The sequence below is a fragment of the Cryptotermes secundus genome, unplaced genomic scaffold (genome assembly GCF_002891405.2).
Source record: "Cryptotermes secundus unplaced genomic scaffold, Csec_1.0 scaffold434, whole genome shotgun sequence".
Taxonomy (NCBI): Eukaryota; Metazoa; Arthropoda; class Insecta; order Blattodea; family Kalotermitidae; genus Cryptotermes; species Cryptotermes secundus.
In genome coordinates, this window is record NW_019738963.1 from 469,879 (window position 1) to 492,340 (window position 22,462).

At 37.3% G+C, this 22,462-nt stretch overlaps 1 protein-coding gene across 2 annotated transcripts in view; it reads right to left on the reverse strand.

The window, feature by feature from the left end:
* Positions 1-1,768: 1,768 nt before the first annotated feature.
* LOC111871454 (ATP-dependent RNA helicase Ddx1) overlaps positions 1,769-22,462 on the reverse strand; it is a 52,334-nt gene continuing 31,640 nt past the window's right edge. For both annotated transcript variants that reach the window (XM_023864594.2, XM_023864595.2), the window contains 9 exons: positions 20,124-20,300; positions 15,678-15,815; positions 13,493-13,732; positions 12,200-12,386; positions 10,976-11,116; positions 9,631-9,801; positions 7,726-7,943; positions 2,382-2,502; positions 1,769-2,125 (listed from right to left, as the gene is read on the reverse strand). In XM_023864594.2, coding sequence (XP_023720362.1) covers positions 1,998-2,125; positions 2,382-2,502; positions 7,726-7,943; positions 9,631-9,801; positions 10,976-11,116; positions 12,200-12,386; positions 13,493-13,732; positions 15,678-15,815; positions 20,124-20,300 — 1,521 coding nt within the window. In that variant the 3' untranslated portion in view covers positions 1,769-1,997. The remainder of the gene's footprint in view (positions 2,126-2,381; positions 2,503-7,725; positions 7,944-9,630; positions 9,802-10,975; positions 11,117-12,199; positions 12,387-13,492; positions 13,733-15,677; positions 15,816-20,123; positions 20,301-22,462) is intronic.

Sequence of the window (22,462 nt, forward strand, 5' to 3'; positions counted from 1 at the left end):
GCAGAATAAGATTTATTTTGTAACTACAGACTACTTACTTGGCTCATGAGGGCTATAAAGCTATAAATATTAAACTATTTGTCCATGTTCCAAAACTTACTTATCCCCAACTTCCACTTACTCTCTAGGATTGATATGTGATGATTTAAAGGCCAAACATGTTTACTTCAAATTTAGTACGGACTCATCCGCAGAAGATGTGGTATTTTGCACTTGCACAAAGCTTAGTAGTCAATAAAGTGACAGCGGAGCTATGCAATGAATGCACGTAGTATCCACTTGGTCTAGGAAGCAGATCAGCTTTCTGTCCAAAATTTGAACAAAGAAATGGCAATGCAGTCGATAAACACTTGGAGGAAGAACAAGAGTATTAATGTGGGATTTGAAGAAGAAAAGCAGAACTCATACATATAACCTGAAAAATGGTCCATAAACAAGTGTGAAGTGAAGCTTCCATTAGAAGTGCTATGCACCTCTAACCCCTTTGATTTATAAGGTCTCTTCAATATGCTATACCCAAAGAACAGGGGCAAGAAATGCGTGGTCTGACAATAAAGTTTGACTGTGGTTGCCTTCAAAGTACTCCCCTTAGGAGTATGCACTCATGCCAGCTCCTAGTCTGCTCTTCAAACAATTTTGGAACTGGTTTTGTGGAATGGCCTTCAGAGCTGCCATCATATTACTCTTGTTGTCATTAATGTGACCAAAACGCCTTCCTTTCAATATGTCCTTTATCTCCAGGAACAGAAACAAGTCACTGAGGACTAGATCCAGTGAACAGGGAGGGTGTTCCAGCAGTTATTTGTTTACCTGCTAAAAACTCCCTCACAGAAAGTACTGTGTGAGCAAGCCCTTTGGGACCATTTTTTGCATACACCCTCCTCATGTCAAGATCTTCAGTTTAGATTTTCCTGTTTCTCTGTCAATATTCACTCACTCTGGTATGCTCCTGACAGTCAGCCGACGATTTTCATGCATAATTCGATGAACTTCTGCAGTGTTCAGTTCTGCTTGTTGCTGGCCATCTTGATCTCTCTTCATCAGTGACACTTTCTCTTCCTTCAGAAAAAACATGTCACTCACTTGTAAACTGCTGTTTTCTTCATAGCATTAGCCCTGTAAACTTGCACTAAAGTCACTGATTTCGCTTCTACTCTTGCCAAGTTTAACAAGAAGCTATGACATTCCCATGATGGCACACCAAAACACACTCAGACAATAATAGACGCCACTCGGAAAGAGATTTCCGTAGATCAACAACACAGCTGTGAAACATTGATATGCCAATGTCATCAAACCATACTGAGGTTTCTGTCGACTGCTGCCACAGCAAACATACAGTGGCGCGTTCACGAACTCTATTGTCAGACCATGTACACCTTAAATCTTCTAACAGCCTATAATCTTGTAGTATACTTCATACAAATATTTTTACAGGAGTTATGTAAGAATTCAAGTTTTGTATTAACAGTGAAGATAAATGCAATACATCCTTTAATTTGCAAAGTGGACTTGACGCTCACACCCTTTTTAATAGTAAGATTTCACTGTGGGTATAGCAAGCTGATTTTAATGGTTCATTTTATTTACTCTCTGTAATTGCAGAATAATATTATCAAATTCATTTCTTCAAACATCTGCTTACATGAAACTTGCTGCAAAATTAGAAGGTTGTGCTCTTGCCTATTCTCTGTTCAGTCTATTTTAATGCAAACGTTTCTGCAGAAAAATCAAGAAATGTGAGGAATACAATAAAGTAATATACTAATTTGGTTTTGAGTGCCATTTATTTAAGGCACACACATACATGACCTTCCTGCTCAACAGGTACATTAAGGTTAATTTGTAGCTACCTACATCTATTCATCATAAGTTTTAAGTTCTTTATACTTTTTGTCACACATCAATATAGTATTAAATTAATTTTAATCTCAACAATATTCTCCTTCTGAAATTTTATTCCAAACCATCTTCAGGTCAACAGAGCTGCCAGCTATTCAGTTTCTATTACATATATCCTTTCCAAAGTGGCGCTTTAGGTACAATAACTGAGCCTTGCTTTCAAGCTGTGACAACTCATGAACAGCTGGTGCCATCTGTGTAACGTGGTTTTCATAGCCTGAACCTTGAACAAATAAACATTTTTACACTTTACCATTTCAAGTCTGTTCTCACAGTACTATATAAACAACATGTGTTTAATATGCTGTGGCCACAATCACAGACAAAAATTGGTTTACTGCCACATTCAGTATTATCACTTTGACATAAATGTTCCAAAAACCTGAATCGATGGACACACAAAAACATTCAGATACTGATATTTTTCATGAAAATTGCCAGGGGCTATTTACTGATCTAAGTTATATAAAAGAGCTTACCTGTCTGCAAACGCTTCTGCCCATAAATTACTTTCCCATCAAATTCATCCATTGGTACTTTAATATCAGGTTCCACTTGTTGGATAGTAACATTCAGATGGTCCTCTATTTCAGCCAGAAACTATACAAATAAATACTAATGGTTAATTATGAATTACAAATCAGATTTAATGCACTATAAGCCAATTACCCCCTCGTTGGTGTCTCCACCTTATCGTGGTGAGGGTGTTTGAGTATGCCAAGGACCCTGAGAGCTATACCAGCGGTAGCGTAGCTACTGGCAGGGCCTCCCTTGCTGGACAGGTCAAAGGGTAGGCATCAGACGAAGAGAGACACCGAAAACAGATGCCGGAAGCAGCGTCATCAGCGGCGACTTGAAGCACAGAGAAAATGATGCTCGAGATGGTTCAAGTTCGTATAGCAACAGGCGTGACCAGAGTGGTTTGAACGGCTGTTGTACTGCGATGTGGAAAGCAAATGGAAAAACTACCACATTATCACTATTCCTGGATAGTCTCTTTCCAAAAACAGAAGATCGCATTAAGTGGAGAAACTGTTTTGGAAGAGGCTGTGGACCTGTCATCTGACAGATTACTGATGAATGAATGAAGCCAATTACAATGAAATCTGAATTTAGTAAACACTGTTTCTGAAAGCAGATGAAGCCCAGTATAAACAATTTATTATTTGACCTGGTAAATAATCTGCATTTAAGTAGTTACTATAGGATTCTGACAATGGTGTATAACACACAGAGATACTGGGTTTTTGGACTTTATCCATCGTCTTGCGGTCCAGTGATTGAGGCTAGCTCTTTCTAAGGGACCCAACAGAATAGGCATTTTCCCTCAACTGAGGACGGAAACAGATCCAGTTTCTGAAACATCGTGTTTTTCTTAGTTATCTTAAAAAAAAACCAGGATGATGGATAAAGTCCAAAAATCCAATATCTCTGTGTCAATCTGCATTTAGTGTAAGAAACTGATCACCTTCCAGAACTTATACCCCTATTTAATGCAGTTGTGGATGAAACAAATTATTAGGTTTGCTTGGTGATGGAATTTTTGTACCTTAAATAAAAAAAATTCTTAAGTGGGGGTTCTATGAAATTTGAATAGAATATTATACTTCGGTCTCCACATCAAATACCTATTGTCAACTAAAAAAGCACGAACAAACATACATTATAAAAATCATTACAAATAAGTAAATAAAAATAGAAAAGGGCAACCTTGTCTAATTAGAGTAACCTCACAAAATGAATGCTATATTTTCATGTATGTATCTAAACTGAACAAATCTAAGGGGTGGAGGAGGGAATATATATAAAATAATAAGAAAATTCTGTGAGCAGGTGCAGTCACATTTTTTGGTTTAATCTGGAAAGAGCAAAATTTAATAAAATGTAACTTTTACAATTCCTGTGACCATGGTTAGGGTAACATAAAGCACAGCTGCAAAAGCAGAATGCATGCTCCCAAACATACCTGGAAGATTATTTTTTTACAAGAATCCAAGAGAGACTTCTGTTTGTTAGGTGTGTCTGTCAAATGAACAGCAACTTGCTTGCACACTGCTGAAGGCAAACCAGGCTGGCATCATCTATTTTGAAGGAGCACATATACATATCATTAAACAGCTTCAATGCCAACAAGTGCCTCTAGAAATGTAGGAACAGGCGTTTCTTCTTCAACTTCTAAGTCGTGTTCTGCATCTCTATTTTCCATGTCTTTTTCTGCATCATTACACATGTCTTCAATGGTGAGTCTTGATGCTGTAGGAGTATTATCACAAATGTCAAAATCGGGGAAATTAATCTTGGAAGACAGTCTCCTCCTCCTCCATACGGGGGGCATGTGTAGTAGTGAAGCCAGCTTTTCTAAATCAATTAATAACTTACTGCATTCCAGAAGGTCGCTATCTTGTGCATACCCTGCATAACATTAAATTTTAGTCCATTCTTCTTTTCAATGGGAGCACAGCTTTCTGAACTAGTGACTTCCTGTATGCAGTCTTCAAAGAGTATCACACCCAGATCAAAGGGGTTGCAGTCTGCTTATACAGTAGGGTGAAATACAAGCTTTACCTTTTTATGCTGTGTCTGGTTGATGGGCAGGGTACTTATCCACAAAGAGCAGCACTTTCCTGTATGATGATCCCATCCTGGCATCATATTGACGAACAAAATTAAGAAAAACGTTTACCATCATCCAAGCATAAAAATAATTAATGTATTTTCATGGGAGACTGGATATGTTTATTAAACACCTAAGTTCTGCAAACCTTCCAGTTGCAAGTGGTGGCAGATTTTCTGTTCTCTTATTACATCACTGTAATATTATCACTCTTCTTGGGATTTCTTTCCACCTGTGCAGGCTTTCCCTCTTATAAGACCTATACCTGGCATCAGTGAATAAAATAGTGCAGGTTCATCATCTCTGCTGAAAATGTCGAGCCATTTATTAGTACAGATTCATTTAACCAATGGCTTACAGAGTCTTGGCTTACACTTCCACTCCAATTTTCTCCAGTCACCACCCTATGCAGCACATCATGCTTCAGGTTAAACCTGTGCAGACATTCATTTTATGGTTTAAAATTGTTTATATTACAAAGTGTAATTTAATTTGCCTTCTCTCAAAGGGTGGGTCCATTAATATGAGTATCATCTGACCGCACTTGTTGGGATCATTCCAGCAGGATCATTTCAAACTAACTGTATGCTCCTTCCTTCAAGTTCTTTCTTTTCTTGGCATGTGCCCCCCACTTAAATCCTCCATCTGTGAATTTCTCTTTTGAAAGCAAGATTTTTCTTAACATAGACAAGGGGAGTACAAGGTAATTAGCCATTTCAATGTGCTGGGTATTCAGATGGGCTTCTACTCTGCTGATCACATTCAGTTTGCCACTTACGATCAGCATCTTCCTCTTGTTCACCATTATTAATGCAATGTGATCACTTATCATTAGAGTTTGGACTTTCATGAAAATACATATTTATTACTATGTAGATGATCAGAAAGTAATAATCTCCATGAATTGTAGCATTAGCATTTCTACAGTTGAATTTTATTCTACATACTTTTGCATATTTTGGCATTTCCTACATATTTCTTTGGATGTTACACAAACCTACATATTTTGTGATATTTTTCTGTACTTGCATTTAAACTGGAAAGTGCCTATATTTTTGGTGAAATACCTCACTAATGGTCTCCTCCACCATTCCAAAAGACTTTTTCTGCAATGATGGGACAATTTGGAAGGAAATATCTCTTTTGTAAAGCAGAGTAAAATACAACCCCTAGGTAATTCTGTTCATTAGTGTGACCTGTGCAGTGGGGATTCTTCTATGAATTCAAATGATGTTCCTTTGTGTTGCAGTTAAAACCCCTTCCCCTCTCACCAAATATACTTGTTCAATCCTAACAAACTGCGTACTTGTCCTGAAATTTTTGAAAGTGATTTTAGTTTTGTATGAGCAGTTCAATGAGTTCAGTTCAAGTTTGTGCATGCGATATCGTCATGGCACTGGTTGCATCTTCTCTGGGTCAAAGTTAAATTTGTGGGCAAAAATAGACAATTCCTTCACAACCGATGGTAAATTCGTAATATGTCTTGCTTGCGACAAAAGTTTCGGGTGTTCCATGAAATCGTAGATGGAGCAACATATATGAAGTGCGCTATATACAAAGAACAACCAAGTTACTTGAAGAAGCAAGTGCTCTTAACACAGATGCAGGAATATTTGACCTCAAGAAACAAATTCTTTAAGAATATGTGCAGCTGGATGGTGTCCATGAACATCCTCTGCTTTAAACTCCAAATTATCGAATTTTGGTGCTTTTTGGAAAAGTCCCGTAAGCAACATATTCCAGACCAGCCAACACTTTGAAAATATTATCTGTCTGCTATAAAGAAACCTTGGAAAACATAAAAGGTAACTTAGGATATGCTTTTATATAGGTTGCTGTGGATGAAACAACAGATTCCATGGGTTGCTTAATCGCAAACCTTGTGGCTAACAAGTTAGACACTGAAGTTCCTTCTAATCCACATCTGTTTTGCTCCAAAGTTCTGCGCCATACAAATCATTCCACTGTTCCAAAATTTGTGAATGACAGGCTTAAAGTGTTGTGGCCTACTGGACTTCATGAGGAGGTGCTAATTCTGTATTCACATGCTGCAGCACATATGCTGAAAGCTGCAACTGCACTGAAAGTGTTTTACTCTAATTTGATTCATTTTACTAGCTTGGCTCATGGGCTGCAACATCTTGCCAAGGAGGTTAAAGCCAAGTGCCCCCACATAAATAAACTAATTTCAATGACAAAGAAAAAAATGTTTCTGAAAGCCCCACATCTAGTGCAATCTTATAAGCAGCTCTTGCCAGATGCACTCCTGCCCCCTGAACCAGTGCCAACAAGATGGGGAACCTGCATAAAAGCAGTCAACTTCTACAGTGAACTCTCTGAAGCAGTGAAATCAACTGTAGCCATGTTCCCATCTGATACTGTTTCGATGCATGAATCCCAGAGTGTGTTCAGCGATCCAAAAGTGGCCTATTTTCTATTGCCTATGTCCAAAGTAATTTCAGCTGGCATCTGGAGACTATAAAATGTTTAGAAACCCAGGGACTTCCTATGCAAGAATCTATGGATCTAATGAAAAATGCAAGTGAAAAGCTTAGTGTTGTGAAAGGGGAGGCTGGTGAAAGTGTGTCCACCAAGTTGCAGGCAGTGTTAGAAAGAAACTCTAGATTTTTGACATTTACCAGAGTCTTGTCAAGCACTTAATGGAGATAATGTACGTCCCTCTGAAGACACCGCTCCTGAGAAAATTCCTTCGTTAAAAGTGACATCTTGTGATGTAAAAAGATCCTTTTTAACCTACAGACATATTCTATCAGATAAAAGACAATCAGTGACCCCAGAAAACATGGAAAAGATTCTGTGTATTGTGCAACAAGAAATCAATGATTGTGCCATAAGATTGTAAATAAAGGTTGCTTGCAAAATGAAATACTACTTTTATGTGATGTTACACATTTTAATAGATCCACATATTTTACTATCTATTTCAGAGGTTTCTGTTACATATTTATGTACATAGTTTGCATGATAATACTACATAAAAATCCTAGCTCTACTTATCACTGACCCATGTAATATTCCTCAACTTAAGGTTTCTCATTGCTTATTGTTCAAGACCTATGATCCCAATTTAGCCGTGACTGCTATATTCCCATCATTCACATTCTTCTGAGTTTACTGTTCGAACATGTTCGTTCAGCATGCCTAGGTGTAAAGTGAGGATGGATGATTATATATATATGGATACTTACTCTAGGTTCATCATACCAAATACAGCATCCACCTACATCCGTGAGCCTCGTATTCCAGCAATTACGACCCCTAGAAGAACACCACTCTCCATGGTACCATACTTTTTCTGGCACACTTGACACAAGTGAAATAGCCAGACCCATCCTTTCTGCTCGCCCAACACGACCAATTCGATGCACATAATTCGACTTCTCATCAGGCAGAGTTATATTGATCACTGTAGTGTACAGCAAAAATTATTCAATGAAATTCAGACAATAATACAAAATCGTCTCTCCTCATCACACGGCAGTTCCTGATTTATTTTGGGAGCCCATAATCTTCTATCCAATGGATGTGATGAAACCAATTACTTTTATCTAAAGATTCAATTGTGACATAATTTTCAGTTTCTTTGGTGGTTGAGCTAATGCTATCCTGGCATCCATCTTTAAAACTCCAATCTGCGACTGACAGTCTACATATAGATGCTAAACTGAGGTCAATTTACAACAGTTCACTTTATATGTAAAGCTGAACTGGAAATTGTAATGTAATCCTGAGGTATACAGAGTGGCTATAAGTCTTCACCACATTACAAACACTCTAAAACACAAAGGACAGGAGATACTGAGAAACAGTTTGTGTTGCTTGCAAGAAGAACTCTGAAAGTTCTAATGCATCTCAATGTGAATATTCTACACTATACACAGAATATCCAAATGGTACTGAGATTCAGGTTATATGTTTTCCAGCACTAGAGGTGTATGTGCAGCCTTCAGACCATGCACAAGAAAATGAAGCTTAAAGAAAAAAAAAAAAACGCTGTAGCCTGTAGTCTGCAAGTGAACTATACCGACCAAGCGACCACCGCTTGTCGGCAAAGTTAGTGCCAACTTTAGTAGATAGAAGGTGTCACGTGGTCAGCACAACGGATCCCCAAGGCCGTTAATCTCAGTTTTCTAGACCGGAGAAACTTACAAGAACTAAACTAAAAGTAAGATAAAATAATCCATTAAATGTATACACAGAATCCCATATGAATGCAGAAAGATATGTCAGGGAAACAGGTAGACCACTGACCACCAGAATCATCACACACTAAGGAAATAAAAAATGGAAGAAATAACCAAGTCAAAGCTAGAACACTCCTGGGATGAGTACCACAGAACACAATGGGACAAGACAGAAATATTACACCAGGAAGAAAGAAGGGCCATTCAGAAACTCAAAAAGATGGTCTTCATCAAAACCAGACAAATGGTGATCAGCAAATAAAGCAAGATGACTCCCTCTGCTATAAAATATTAAGTAATATTCCAACTATAAATTGTCCATATTCCCTGCTCCCAATGATGATATCTCTAGTGTTTTAATTCCCGCTTGCATGGCAGCAGAATATATGCACTGCCATGAACTTACTTTGTTGCCCTGTAATCATGATTAGCTCTAACAGACCTGACTGAATAGGTTCCTGTTCCCTTTTTTATACAAAATGGCAGAAGTAAATCCAGCTTCTGAAAATTTGTATACTTTTAAATTTAACTAAGACAATGGTGCATATCCAATACAATCCTTTTACAAATAACAGAATATGACTCTTCATTTGTCAGAGAAAGGGAATAAACATTCAAGAGATCTTTTAACATTTTATATGTGTAAGCCTTACTAGCATAAAGCCTGTTAAAATTTCAATGAGGAATTGAGAAAAACAAACTTCATCAAACATATCTAACTTCCACAACTTCTGAAATGATAGCTACATTTATATGAAGATAGAAACTTCACAGAATAACACTATGCTGTTCCTACCCAAATTAAATTATTTCAGCAAAACTTGCTAATCAACACAAGAAAGATTTCTCTGTATGACGAAATTTTCTTTGTTAACAGTTAAACTATGTAAGGACATTCTTTATACTTACTGAAGGGAAGACCAGTAATATCCAGTCCTCTGGCAGCCACATCTGTGCAGATTAGAAATTTGACTTCTTGCTTCTTGAACCTTTCAAGATTAGCTTTACGCTCAGGTGGCTTGCGATCTCCATGAAGACAGACACAGGAGTATGTGTTGTTGTGACTGCGAGAACCTCCACCTTGAATTAAACTGTTATACTTAGGAAGAGGCATGGATAAAAGTGATTTAATTTGTGCTTATAAATGATTTCTTAGAGAATGAACATGAATTCAGCAGGCTGTCGGTGACTGCAATTGAACCAAAAACATTTGAATATTTTTTATTGAAATTTTAAGTGCATCAATTTTTTAATATTCTGACATAGAGTGAAACATCCATTTAATGTTCCTCAATTTAAGGCCTTCCCTTACTTAACATCCAATTTCAGTGATTCCAAACCAATATCTCAACATTAAATTGTATCTGTTTATGATTATCCTCAGTTTAATGTTCAAATTCTCTGCTCCCAAAAGAACACTTAAGTGGGGGTTTCACTGTAATTTCACTCAAACCAGCTGTCAAAGTGGAATGCATTCCTTTTTTTATTCTTGGCTCAGTTAAAGACTCCTTCAAGTACCAAATTTACGTAGCATCAAACAATAGGATTAGTGAATAATGAAATGGAAAACAGCTGGTCCCTGCATTTAGATTTGTACCCGAGACATCCTTAATGCAAAAAGGGTATTGATTACTTAAATTCTGTAGGAGGGAGTATACAGAATTTCAAACTGATTAAACTCATTGTTATTGTTCTTTTTTCAACACTTAAATTATTCCTTGAATACTATCACAAGAGCAAAACAGCGGGAACTGAACATTTACATACTTGACTGGATCCTGTCTAATGCAGAAAGAATGTGGGTGGGGAGGGGGTTAGAGAGGAGAGAGTAAACAAAGAACTATGAACAAGAGCAAGTAACCATATAACAAAGTATGGAGCAACACTTGTCATCCTGAAAAATTTCAATCAGCATTCATGTCCATGGTTGGTAATCTGTAAAGTAACTTCTTCACTGTTAAATGTCTGAGATCCCAATTTTCTGATCAGATACCGGTTTCAGTATGCAAACCTGTAGTTTATATCACAGTCATTAAACAAATGCCATATGATTGTACTGACAGTGAACAATTTACACACACGAACAAATTCACTGTAATACTGACATTTCAAGGCACATTAAAAAACATGGTTATAAAAATTTTTCTGTACACAGAATAGTAGAGCTACAGGGATTTTACAGTGGGGATGAAATGTGTCAAAGTGAGCTAAAATCATTAAAGAAGAAACAATACATGTTATCGTTACCACTGACCTACTTGATTGAGATATTTCTCCAAATTGTCACAGTCCAATTTGGTACGACAGAAAATTATTGCACGATCCATCTTATGTTCGTTGATAGCTCGAACACAATATTCACCTTTCAGCATCTTCACTGCCTCTGACAGAGTCTCTGTAATCATTAATATCAGTCTGTTGTCATTCCTGAGGCAATAATCAATCATAAAGTTTCAATTCATATGAAATAATGTAAATCTCTTTAATCTAATTATATTTTTTATATGCAATTTTATGTAAGTGCCTTAATTTCATAGTATTTAATTATATCTGTATTTTTAACTAACATAAATGTTGTTCAAATACTGCACTGTTTCTCAATGATACTTGGATGTGCTCAAGTGTAAGCATATTCGCTATAGGTTGGGATTAAATGAACAACAGAAATTATACAAAACAGGGTTAGTTATGTTCTACTTGAGGATGGTAGATCCTACTCATTTCAAGACTTCCAGGTCTTGCCTCTTTGAAGCTACAGTATGAGGTAAGACTTGACATTGGGGTAATCTTCATTCCCAAGTCCTGCTCTCACATACACACAATGGGATAATTGGGTTTCATGCATTCCATTAAGTTTGTTTAGTCTATGGGAAGGCACCTGTGGTTAGATACTTGCAGGGTTCTCATTCCACTAGGAGAGAATATCTGTAATACTTTCATGCTGCCTTACTGATTATATATTACATAACCACTGATTACAGTATCTGAATATTTTAAAGTAACACTGAATACCAGAATAATAACAGCAATATACCTACCTGTACATATACAACAATGGTATAAAATCAATTTCTGATAATGACATCAAACAGAAAATAGATAATTTCTACTTTTTAATTGGAGATTTTTATAAAAGCAGAGATATTCAGAAAAGAATGTTCTGAAATTCTTGTTGAAAAATCTTACCCAACATAAACTAAATGTTCTTCACTCAGTAAAACCACCCTGGCCTACAGATTTGTTACCAGTACTGTGATCTATTCTTAGCATCTACAGTTTTCCTCACCAAAAGGCAGTATGAAAATCAACGTGTTAGAAGGGTGCATTTATGTTCCTGTTTCAGAAGTTTCCTGGTCTCACAATATTATACTTATTAATTTTTTTTTGTAAAAAATACAGAATTATTACTAAATTTGTTATTTAATGATTTATTAAAATCTGCAAAACACTTACTGTACACTACAAATATGTTACTAACCTGCAGTATTGTTTCCAGGGCGAACATTGTCTTTTGCATGAACACCATCTGTCTGAACATGACGTCGCAGGCTGTGCCAGCTGGTATCCTTCTGAGGATCTACCATTACCACAACATGGTGTACTGTTTCAGGTACAGCATCTTCACCTTTCAGATCAACCCATGTAGGAAAATGCATCAACCGCTCCTGCAAAATATAGCATGCACTGAAGTGCTTGCAGGACATTCAGAACAGATTTCAGTGATTGAGATTTATTACAAAATTATCTTAAAAATGTAATGTGCATAACACATATATCATACTTTATTACTGCATAAATTCTTCTTTTAAAAGGGTCCACTCCAGTAAATATATTACTATATCCTGACATAAAATTAACAGTCTCCAGTTGCAATTAGTGGACTGCTGAGTTAAAAAAGGATATTAGATATTTCTCAACTCTCATTACTGTGGAATAAGTCCAATGTGTATAAAAGCAGGCCATCATTCCCCCCATTTTAGAAGATGGGCCATGTCAGGTGGGTCCCTTGCCACCATGGTATGGCGTATCCTCAAGTTGCAGATGGAGGAGATGCCCTACACTTATGGAGGGAAGCTGTGAATATGTTGAATAAGCAGTTGCAGAAAGCCAATAAGGGTTCTCCAATCTGCAGTATTTTCACTAGTCACTGCTTGGTGACAGCTCTCAACAATGAAGATTCTTCAGCTTCCATGCTCACAGTCCAGTGAATATCCCCCAACTGAACTACAGCACCATTTCTAATCTCCACAATTCACAAATCATCACAGCACCCTTTAAGCCTTTTCCAGCCTTCTGTATCTTTACCAGCTGCTCCCTGGAAATGGCTTCTAACAGCAGAGATTTTTCAGCTTCATGCACTCAGGTCCAATTTTTACAGCCTCCCATGAAGAACTCTACTAAATTCATTGCTCCAGCTGTCCTGAATATAACATCTCAGCGTTGACCACATAGAAAACACCATTCTTCTACTGTTGCATGCGTATTCGTTACCACAGAAACATGTTTACCAAGCCGCTGCCCAGAAATAACAATTATTTATTTGCCTATCGTGCAGCCACTGCACAGCAATGGCTGTACATGCTACAATATTGTACTGCTATGCAAATGCTATCAAACTGGCTAATATACAGCTGATTGACACATTTCCCTTCACTACCAGTGTAAGAATCACTATACCAAGTATTCATTACAGAATATATCTTACATAATTACTGTACAGAGAACAACAACTTTTCTGAACATGCTGTAGCCTGCTCTTAGGAAAACTTACAGCCATCTTCTTAACTTCAAATGCATGAAGTGTTGCTGAACACACAATCATCTGAAGGCGTCGCCCATCAGATGTGATCTTGGGTATTTGCCTATGTAGTCTATCAATAAGTTCTGTGTACCCCTGCTTCAGTAATCCATCAGCTTCATCAAGTACAAAGAAACGACACTGAGTCAGTGAGAGGTGTCCAGCTGAAATTAAGTCTTCCATTCTTCCTGGAGTACCAACAACAATGTCCACCTGAAAGCAATATTAATACAAATTTTCAATATATCGACAAATATCTGACAGCCAGGCTGTAACACAAACTCTCTTATGTAGCCGTACCTAACCCTTTAATGAGTAAGAGTATGCTGCTACTCCTGACTTTGTTACAACTAAGATACTCTACTATTCCGACTAGTTCTAGAATAAGCCATGGAATTTGGCAATATCAATGAGTACGAACTCTCTTTACATTTTTTGGGTCACAAAATATATCAGATTTATTCATGTAATGTCCTCTTCCCCTTATTTTAGGAAGGAAATATACACATATTTTTACTGCAGAATGTCATACCTTGAACTTTATCATGGCATGTTATTTAATTTTAATCACACAAGAGCTCATTTTAAGTCTGCCCCTTTGATTGCAGAATCTACTGATGTCTGCAGTGATATGAAACTTTCTGTGTACTGCAATCAACAATTATTCTATTGCAAGCAGAAGCTATCTTCAGCTGAAGAACTGTGAGAATCCTTATTAGAAGTAGGTGTGAGCGACTTTTACAACAGATCAGTTGGATTCCTTTGCCTCTGTCTTCTTCCAAAGCACAGCATGCTTCCACGCGACCTTGTTTTTGTTCAGCAGTCAGCAGTCATGGCACGAATTTCGCAGCCACACTTTTCATTCCCAAATCTTCTGTCAAAATTCGCTGAACTGAGCTCCAAGTCACTCCCGACAGCTCCACAATTTCTTCAATGGTCCGTCGTCGATCTTCCTTGATGATTTCACGAATTTTTTCAACATTTTCATGTGTTCGGGCCATGGAAGGACGACCAGAACGAGGTTTGTCATCAATTGACACTTCACCATTTTTGAAATGGGAAAACCACTCGGACACTTGAGTTTTCCCCATAGCATCGTCCTTGTATGCCGTTTTTAACATTTCAAGAGTTTCTGTTCCACTTTTCCCGAGCAAAAAGCAGAATTTCACCGCCGCACGCTGTTCACGAAAATCAGCCACTGCAAAAACGACGATCACACAAAACAGTTGTCACTATAAACTCTGCCGAAACTAGTCCTTACCTTCTGAAGCAATGGTAGTCGGCTTATCGACTCAGGAATGTTAGCTCTATGCGCTCATAGCGGCAAAACGCGGTACTACAAAAGCTCTGCCCACAAAAAAATTAGTTCGGTTTCTTTTTGGTACCCCATCGTATGCCATCAAGACCAGAAGTAAAATAGAAGCGTCAGGGCCAGGAAGACATGGAGGTGCCATTCTTGATGGTGTTTGCATGTCACAGGCATGTCCTCTCAGAGAAGGACTAATGGTGAAGGCTACTTGGGACAAGCAGCCTTAAGAAGGGAGCAATGTTATACGATGGCCAAAACCTGGAAGTGTTTTCTATGCAATCCATGCCAAGGCTATGTAATGAGGACCAGCACCTGAATGTGCTGTAGTTGTAATGATCTACAGGGCATGTAAATCAGTGATTCTCTTACACTTATCAGTTACAAGCGTTCAATAAATCCAATTATCAATTCAACCCCCATGTCCAGTCACTACATGACAATATTCTTGTCCAACCATGATGTCATTACATGCCTGAACTTATGGTAGGTTTAAGTGGTGTGTCTTTGCTGCATGAGAATTTTAGACACCATGGTGACCTGTTGCCCAGACTGTGTGAAGGATGTGAATAGGCATTTTTCCCAAAGAAATCTTCAAACTTAATATTTTGAATTAAAGCTGAAGAATGTACAATTTCCATCATCATATATCAAAATTCTCAGTAACTCTGATCCAGTTAATTCCCATTCATTTCAAAAGTGCAAGTATCAAAAATTTGTGTTCTGTGAAGCCACTGCTGTCCTAACACATTTCATCTCATTCCCAGCAAAGTCAAGAAAATAATATAAATCCTTATAATCAGGACTATGTTTCTGTGTACCTACCATACAACAAAATGACATGTAACTTACCCCAGCATTAAGAGCAGAAATCTGATCCTTCACATTTATGCCACCAATGACCAACAATTCCCTCACTGCAGAATTCTCTAAATACTTCTTGAACTTTAGGATTTGATTGTAAGTCTGTTCAGCAAGTTCACGTGATGGCTAGGCAAAAAATTATAAATTAGTCTGTATACTCTAATATTATAAAAAATAACACAAAAGTTATAACATTTTTCAAAATAAAGGCCAAACAACACACAGTGTAAGGACTGCAATTTTAGAAAGCATCAAATGGTGATCTAAAGACATTCGCTAATCCCAAAAGACAGTGCCTCAAGCACCAGACAATAAAGGTGTACAGGAGAATGCAAGCAAAGCTGCATACATTCTTGTGGTTTTGGTGTATTTATTTATGGTTTATTTGTTGATGTGTCAGTATCTAGGAAAACACAGCAATGAACTGCAGGATGAGACTAGAACTGGAAACAAATGTAGAAAAATGAATTCATTGCTTAATTAAAGGTATCACCCTGGCATTTGTCTGGAGGGGCTGACAAAAAGTACAAAAACCTCAGTCAGTATAGTTGGTATCCTGGAATCATGTACCTACTGATTGCAAGTCAGATGCTTTCTTACTATATGCATTCTTAACCTCAGTACTAGGCTTCACACTAGAGCAGCTTACTCCATGACAAAGTCTCCAATACCTTTTGGATATGAGTAAATATAGCCACGACAAATTTAATAAGAAAGTTTGGCAGATTTCATTACTGAATATTTTATTTTGTTCTTGAGCAGGACTGCTAGTTCTTACACAAAGAGCAGTCCATACAAATGCAATAATATGCAGTACCACGAAAGGGCACATCATATAAGATCTTCATCAGAACAACAGTACTGTAGCATGCAGACCTGTTACTACACAATGAAACAATGCCTGCTGCTAGGCAAGATATTCTTAAGAAGCAACAGCTGAACAGCAACAATTGAACTACAACAGAGGAATGGTGTTTTCTATGCAGTTTATGCCAAGATTTTATCAGCATAGAAATTGGAGCAATGAGTCAGTTGTATTACCCAGCAGGCAATGACATGAACACAGAAATTGAATAATCTCCAGTTTTAAGATCCATTACCTGGAAACGACTAATGAAAGCAGACTGAGAAGACTTAGCATGTGCTCTAGTACTCTGTAAAGTGTGGACACTAGCAACATTGTTACAGTTACTTGTAGTTATGAGTTGTGTGTATAAGTAGTGAATAAATTGAGTCACAAATTCAAACCCCATCTACAGTAACTCATACACATGACAGCATTTATGTAAAAAACAGCATATATATGCACTTGAAATTCCCTACCCTTCTATCAGGCCAAATAAAGTGTTGTAAAATGTCTTCCCTTCACTAAACATAAATCTTTTTTCCTTTACCTAAGCCAGTGTTAGTAAGATATTTACGAGTAATTGACTTTAATTTTTAAGAATGTGTGGCAGTTAGTCGTGCCTCAGTGTAGCTTCCCTTCCTGTAATCCGCTACTAGATGCCAAAGATGATAGGGTGTTGTGTGCAAGCAAGTACAGTGTGCAGATGTGTAAAATGTGCTGGGGTCCACAAGACCCCACCTTACCAAAAGTGTGACTATATTTACTTCTGAAACTCAAGTTGCTTTCATGTATATTCTACTCAAATATTACCTTTACTGCTGTGTCTTCTATATTTTTACATACCAACTATAAGCAAATGTTTTCGTAAATATTTGGAAGGTATTTTGAGAATAGTATTTTTTTTTTACCAGAGGTTATGTCAACTTACAGATGACGCTTTGACAGACAAAGAGTCATTTAGCAGAGATAATGATAGTGAAACTGATTTAGAATTAGTCAGTAACCACGAGTCTGATACAGAACAAGACTGTGAGGAAGAATCTTCAGAGGAAGAATCCACAGAGGGGGCTTTTTACTTGGTGAAGGATAAGAAAACAAGATGGAGTAAAAACAATTAAGATCTTGAATAAGAACGTGAGCACATAACATATTTAGCCAAGTCCCTGGTGTTCTGGGCAACACAAAAATGCAAGATCAGTTACAGATTGCTGGGAGATACTCTTTCCTGAGGACATGACAGATCTAATTTTGAAGAATTCGAATGACGAAATAGAAATAAAGCAAGTAAATTACGCAAAAAATAACAGTGTTCAAAAGACTGATATGAACGAAATAAAGACTGTGTTTGGACTTACCATTATGTCCACGGGAATACAACAAATTGCAACAACTGACTTGATGATATGGAATATCAAATGAAAAGTTGGTAACCTTATTTTATGCCATAACTTTCATTTTATAATAAGTTTATACTTCATTGTATTTTACCATGTATTTTATAATGTAATAATTATCAAGTATCCTACTTCACTGTCACAATTGAAGTTCAGTAGTGTGTGAATATGGTAATCATGTGTTTGCCTGATGATGGCTTTAATAGCCAAAACATGTAGCTAAGCTAATTTTAGCCTTGACCATTGTATTGTTGTGTTGTGACAGACTCTAATAAAGAATTGTATATAATAACACAACAGGATGCATGAAATGAAAATTATTATACAATTCTTAACAGAAATGAATTAGCTGACACCTCAGGCTGCATCTCTACCACATACATGCTATGCATGAACTTCTATCTCAAGATTAAGAGATTACAATACTTCACATGGTCCAAATACTTCATCCACAATGGGACTGAAATTTTGAGTGACAATTCCTCACCTATAAAGCCTGGTTCCACATCAGTGGATATACAAATTCTCAAAATAGTCAACTTTGAATGATAGAAAAACTTCATGTATTCCAAGAAATGATCTTACATCCCTACAAGATAGGCGTTTGGTGTATGATGTCACATCACACAAATGTAGGGCCATTAACCCTTCATACCGGTATCCCAAGTACATCCTAGTCATGCTATGAGGTTCGCTGCCACTTAAATATCACTGCAGTATACAGCTAGTAGAGGTTTAAGTGCTGGCTTGAGGTGTTAATGTTTTGTGGAAAGAGTCAATGTTGAAGCACATGATTCCATAACCATACATTTCTCCTCCTAACTGGAACTTCACAAAGGGAACTATTGGATTCAGCAGGATGGTGCAATGTGCCTTATGGCTGGGACAATGGATATGTTGAAGAAACTTTTAATGCTAACACAGTTAAGTTAAATTTTATAAGATAAAGTACAGGAAGCACAGATTATCCTTAGAGCTGTTTTTCTGCAGTTGACGTGGCATTCATGTCGCACAGACCTGCTGCAGTAACCAATCATTCATGGCCAAATTTTTCACTTATATTACTTTATAGAATAGTCTTGGAAGTGATGACCCACTGCTTCTAAACATGCTTCACATCATGAGAACATGTTTCTAGACACAAACTGAACCTGCTCTATGGGAATACCAGAAATTTCACACCTAATGATGTTTTTTTGAAGTTCTTCGAAAGAGTGTGGAGTTTCCACATACACTTCTCCTTTCAGTGTGCCCCACAAAAAAAAATCACAAGGATTTAAATTGAGTCATCATGGAGGACACAGCCATCAACTTATGACTTACTCGCTCAAAAACTTCATCTAATACATCAATATAACTATTTGCAGTGTGTCCCACTGCATTATATTGCATAAAATGCCCATATGATTTTATCATCATTAGTTAGTTGACTGAAGTAGGGTGACAGAATTAATCTCACATAACATTTGGAATTTGTTTCATGAAAAAGAATGGGCCCAATTATCTTCCACAAAATCAGGAATAAAGAGGCGTAAACACTTCTTCAGGCTTGTTTCTAACTGAGCACTGATGTCACCAAGTTTTTCTTCAGTCATTATACTGTATCTCATTCAAAATTTCTTTTTATCCAGCACTGATTCCATTAAACGTGACTTTTAAGACATTCTAAATCATTGTTTTACAGAGCACTGTTTCCCCCGCAAAGGATGCCATACAAAGATAACTGTATATGAACAATTTCTGTTCAATATTGTACTTCATTTCTGAACGCTATATTTCAAACACTGGCAACTGTACTTCTAGTACCACAAGGACAACCAAACATCTGGACAACTAAACCTGAAGTGCTATCAACATAAGCCAGCAAACATTCAGTGGCCGAGAGAGGACAGGCGTGGGAAAACAAATTTCCACCCAGACAGTCTAAGGATAATGTGCCCTCCCAGTATGTGGAATGTCTCTGCAGAAAACACATTCTGTAAGTCAATCACTGTCTCTCTGCAAAACTTGTTTGCCATATACCATCTGTTAAATCTATTTTACAGGAGAAATGACTACAGCTCTTTTACATTTTGGAACTTGCACATTCTGTTACTTAAAAGTGAGTGTAACCGTAGCAAAGTTTTACTTCAGGATCACTGGTCTATGGTAAAACACAAATATTCTCCCTTCATTGCTAAAACTAAAAATTACCTCTATTATGATGGCCTGGGGAGCATTTCTGACATATTTACTCTGTGATGACATGCCTCCACTCCCTACATCATTCTGCTTTACATTTTCCTTTGATGCTTCACACACAGCAATATAACTAGATGCAGGATTATACTTGAAAGGCTGGGCACCAAAATTGAAAGACATTTCAGCATTCTGAGGAAGACAATACATACATAATTAATGTTGCTGCCATGTTAATGCAATCCTAGCTTCAAATATGAAATGCAGTATGAACAAAAATACCAGTGTTTGAATTTCCCCATATGTAACTCGTTCTAAGTAAAGCAGGGAAAAAATCAAATTAATGTATGTTAATTATACATCAACTCAAATTTGTTCCCTAATGTTATATGTATAAATAAATATACTTAATTAAGAATCACTTGATCATGTATGCACTGTTGTATATGAACTCTGATTAAAAAGTTCTGGGGTGAATTCTTGGGAGCAAAACTAGCCATAATACTTACTCCAGCTATGTCTCTGAGAACAGCCTTCTATCGATTGTACACAATGATGGTTCTACCATTTACTAAAGGGCTCCTGAATTTCTTTGTGATGTAATTTGATTGTACTCTGTATAATCTCTGATACTTCCAAAATAAGGAACAGAAAATTGTCACTTAGTGTCAAATTCAGCAAATACAATGGGTGGGGAACCACTGGAATGTTGCATTTAAACAATAATTCCCTTCTAGAAAAGGCCAAATGAGATGGTATATTTTGGCAACCTCCAGGATGGATTTTATAAAGTCTTCTCACTCATGGACATAGAGCTGGTTTATGATATATAAGATATGGCCATCTGCTGGAACTCCATGAATCACCACCATTCTTGTTTCATGATGAATCATATCGCATGCTTGGGTGAGTGTGATTTCAGTGGGAAAAAGGAATGTTTACATCCTTCTTAGGTGTTTCACCATCTTCAACCCTTCTGCACTCAGCCTACTTTCCAAGTACCTGGCCTAAAACATTCAGGCGAATTTGGCTCAAGTCTCACTTAAAAATTCACCAGGAATATAATTTTGGTCAGACATATGAAAAAATCATACTTATTCATTATAAGCAGCAGATTTAAACAAAAACAGCAATAATTTGAAAACAACAGAAAATGAACATATTAAATTTATAAATTTAAAATTTACATAATTTAGGCAAAAATTAAAACTGTCTTTTTGGTCATCTTCTCTTGTCACTATGCCTGTAAGAAAGGGAATATTATTCTGTTAAATTATTATATAAATTTTATTTATGAAGAGCTCTCTGGTCTGGAATTATGTCACATTATACAAAATGGTGCATTTGTACCTTCTGCAGTTAGCACCTGTGTTTAGGGAAGCATTCTCCATGCAGCCCCTTGTTGCATACGGTTCTGGCTTTCCATCTCCTCTTTGTGCTGCAGACAATGCATTGGGACTCCTTTTCTGAATCCTTGTGGCCCCTGAGGATAACCTACTCCAGGGTTGCCCTTCAATGCCAACCATTCCTCCCCCAAGCTCTTGAATATGGGCACAGTGTAGTTGTACCTCGATTTCAGTTTGCCAGGCCCCCTGTTGTTAGTTTTCCTTGTAGAAAATGTAGCTATTCAACTCCATCCTGGCTATGATGTTGAAAGCTATCTTTTTCCAATAATGCACAGTCCGTCTTTCATCCAAATAGGTGTAGAGCATCATTTTTGAAGAATCGTTGTTGCCAGTAAACTTGTTGCAGGATGCGATGATTTTGGGTTTTATTTGTGGATTGCCACAATGTCTTCCCCCATACTTCCTCTTGTTCAGTTGTGGCATGGCTGGAGAGAGGGATCACAGGATTTTTTGTGATTTCTTCTCACAGAAAACACATACAAGAAGGGGACCAGATCTGCAATACATTTTTGTCCAACTGAAGATCTGTTGAACTGCTGAAGTAAAAGTTCCTATTCCTCCTAACAGTTCCAGTGATGTAGGTGCTTAGCTGATTGAGATGGCAGACAAGTGAAACAGACATGAAATAGCTGTTGACGAAGATATGATAGCCTTTGTTCAGGTACCCCCAAATCTCAAGTAGTTTTTCATGACAGTGCAACACAAGCCACTTTTTTGGATGCTGTCCATGTCTTCCTGAGACCTGGCCCTTTTCTGTGTGAAAACCCCCAGGCAGTAATTGGACAGAAATTCGTACATCATACAAATTGATTCCCCAGCAGTGGTGGTGCCTGTTGGGAAAATACTGCATGAGACTAATTTTATTTTTGGTACCTATCAGGCTTTTGTCAATACCAATTTCTTGATGAGGGGTGTGGTGATGCCTGAGCACCCTGTCTCCATTGTCCA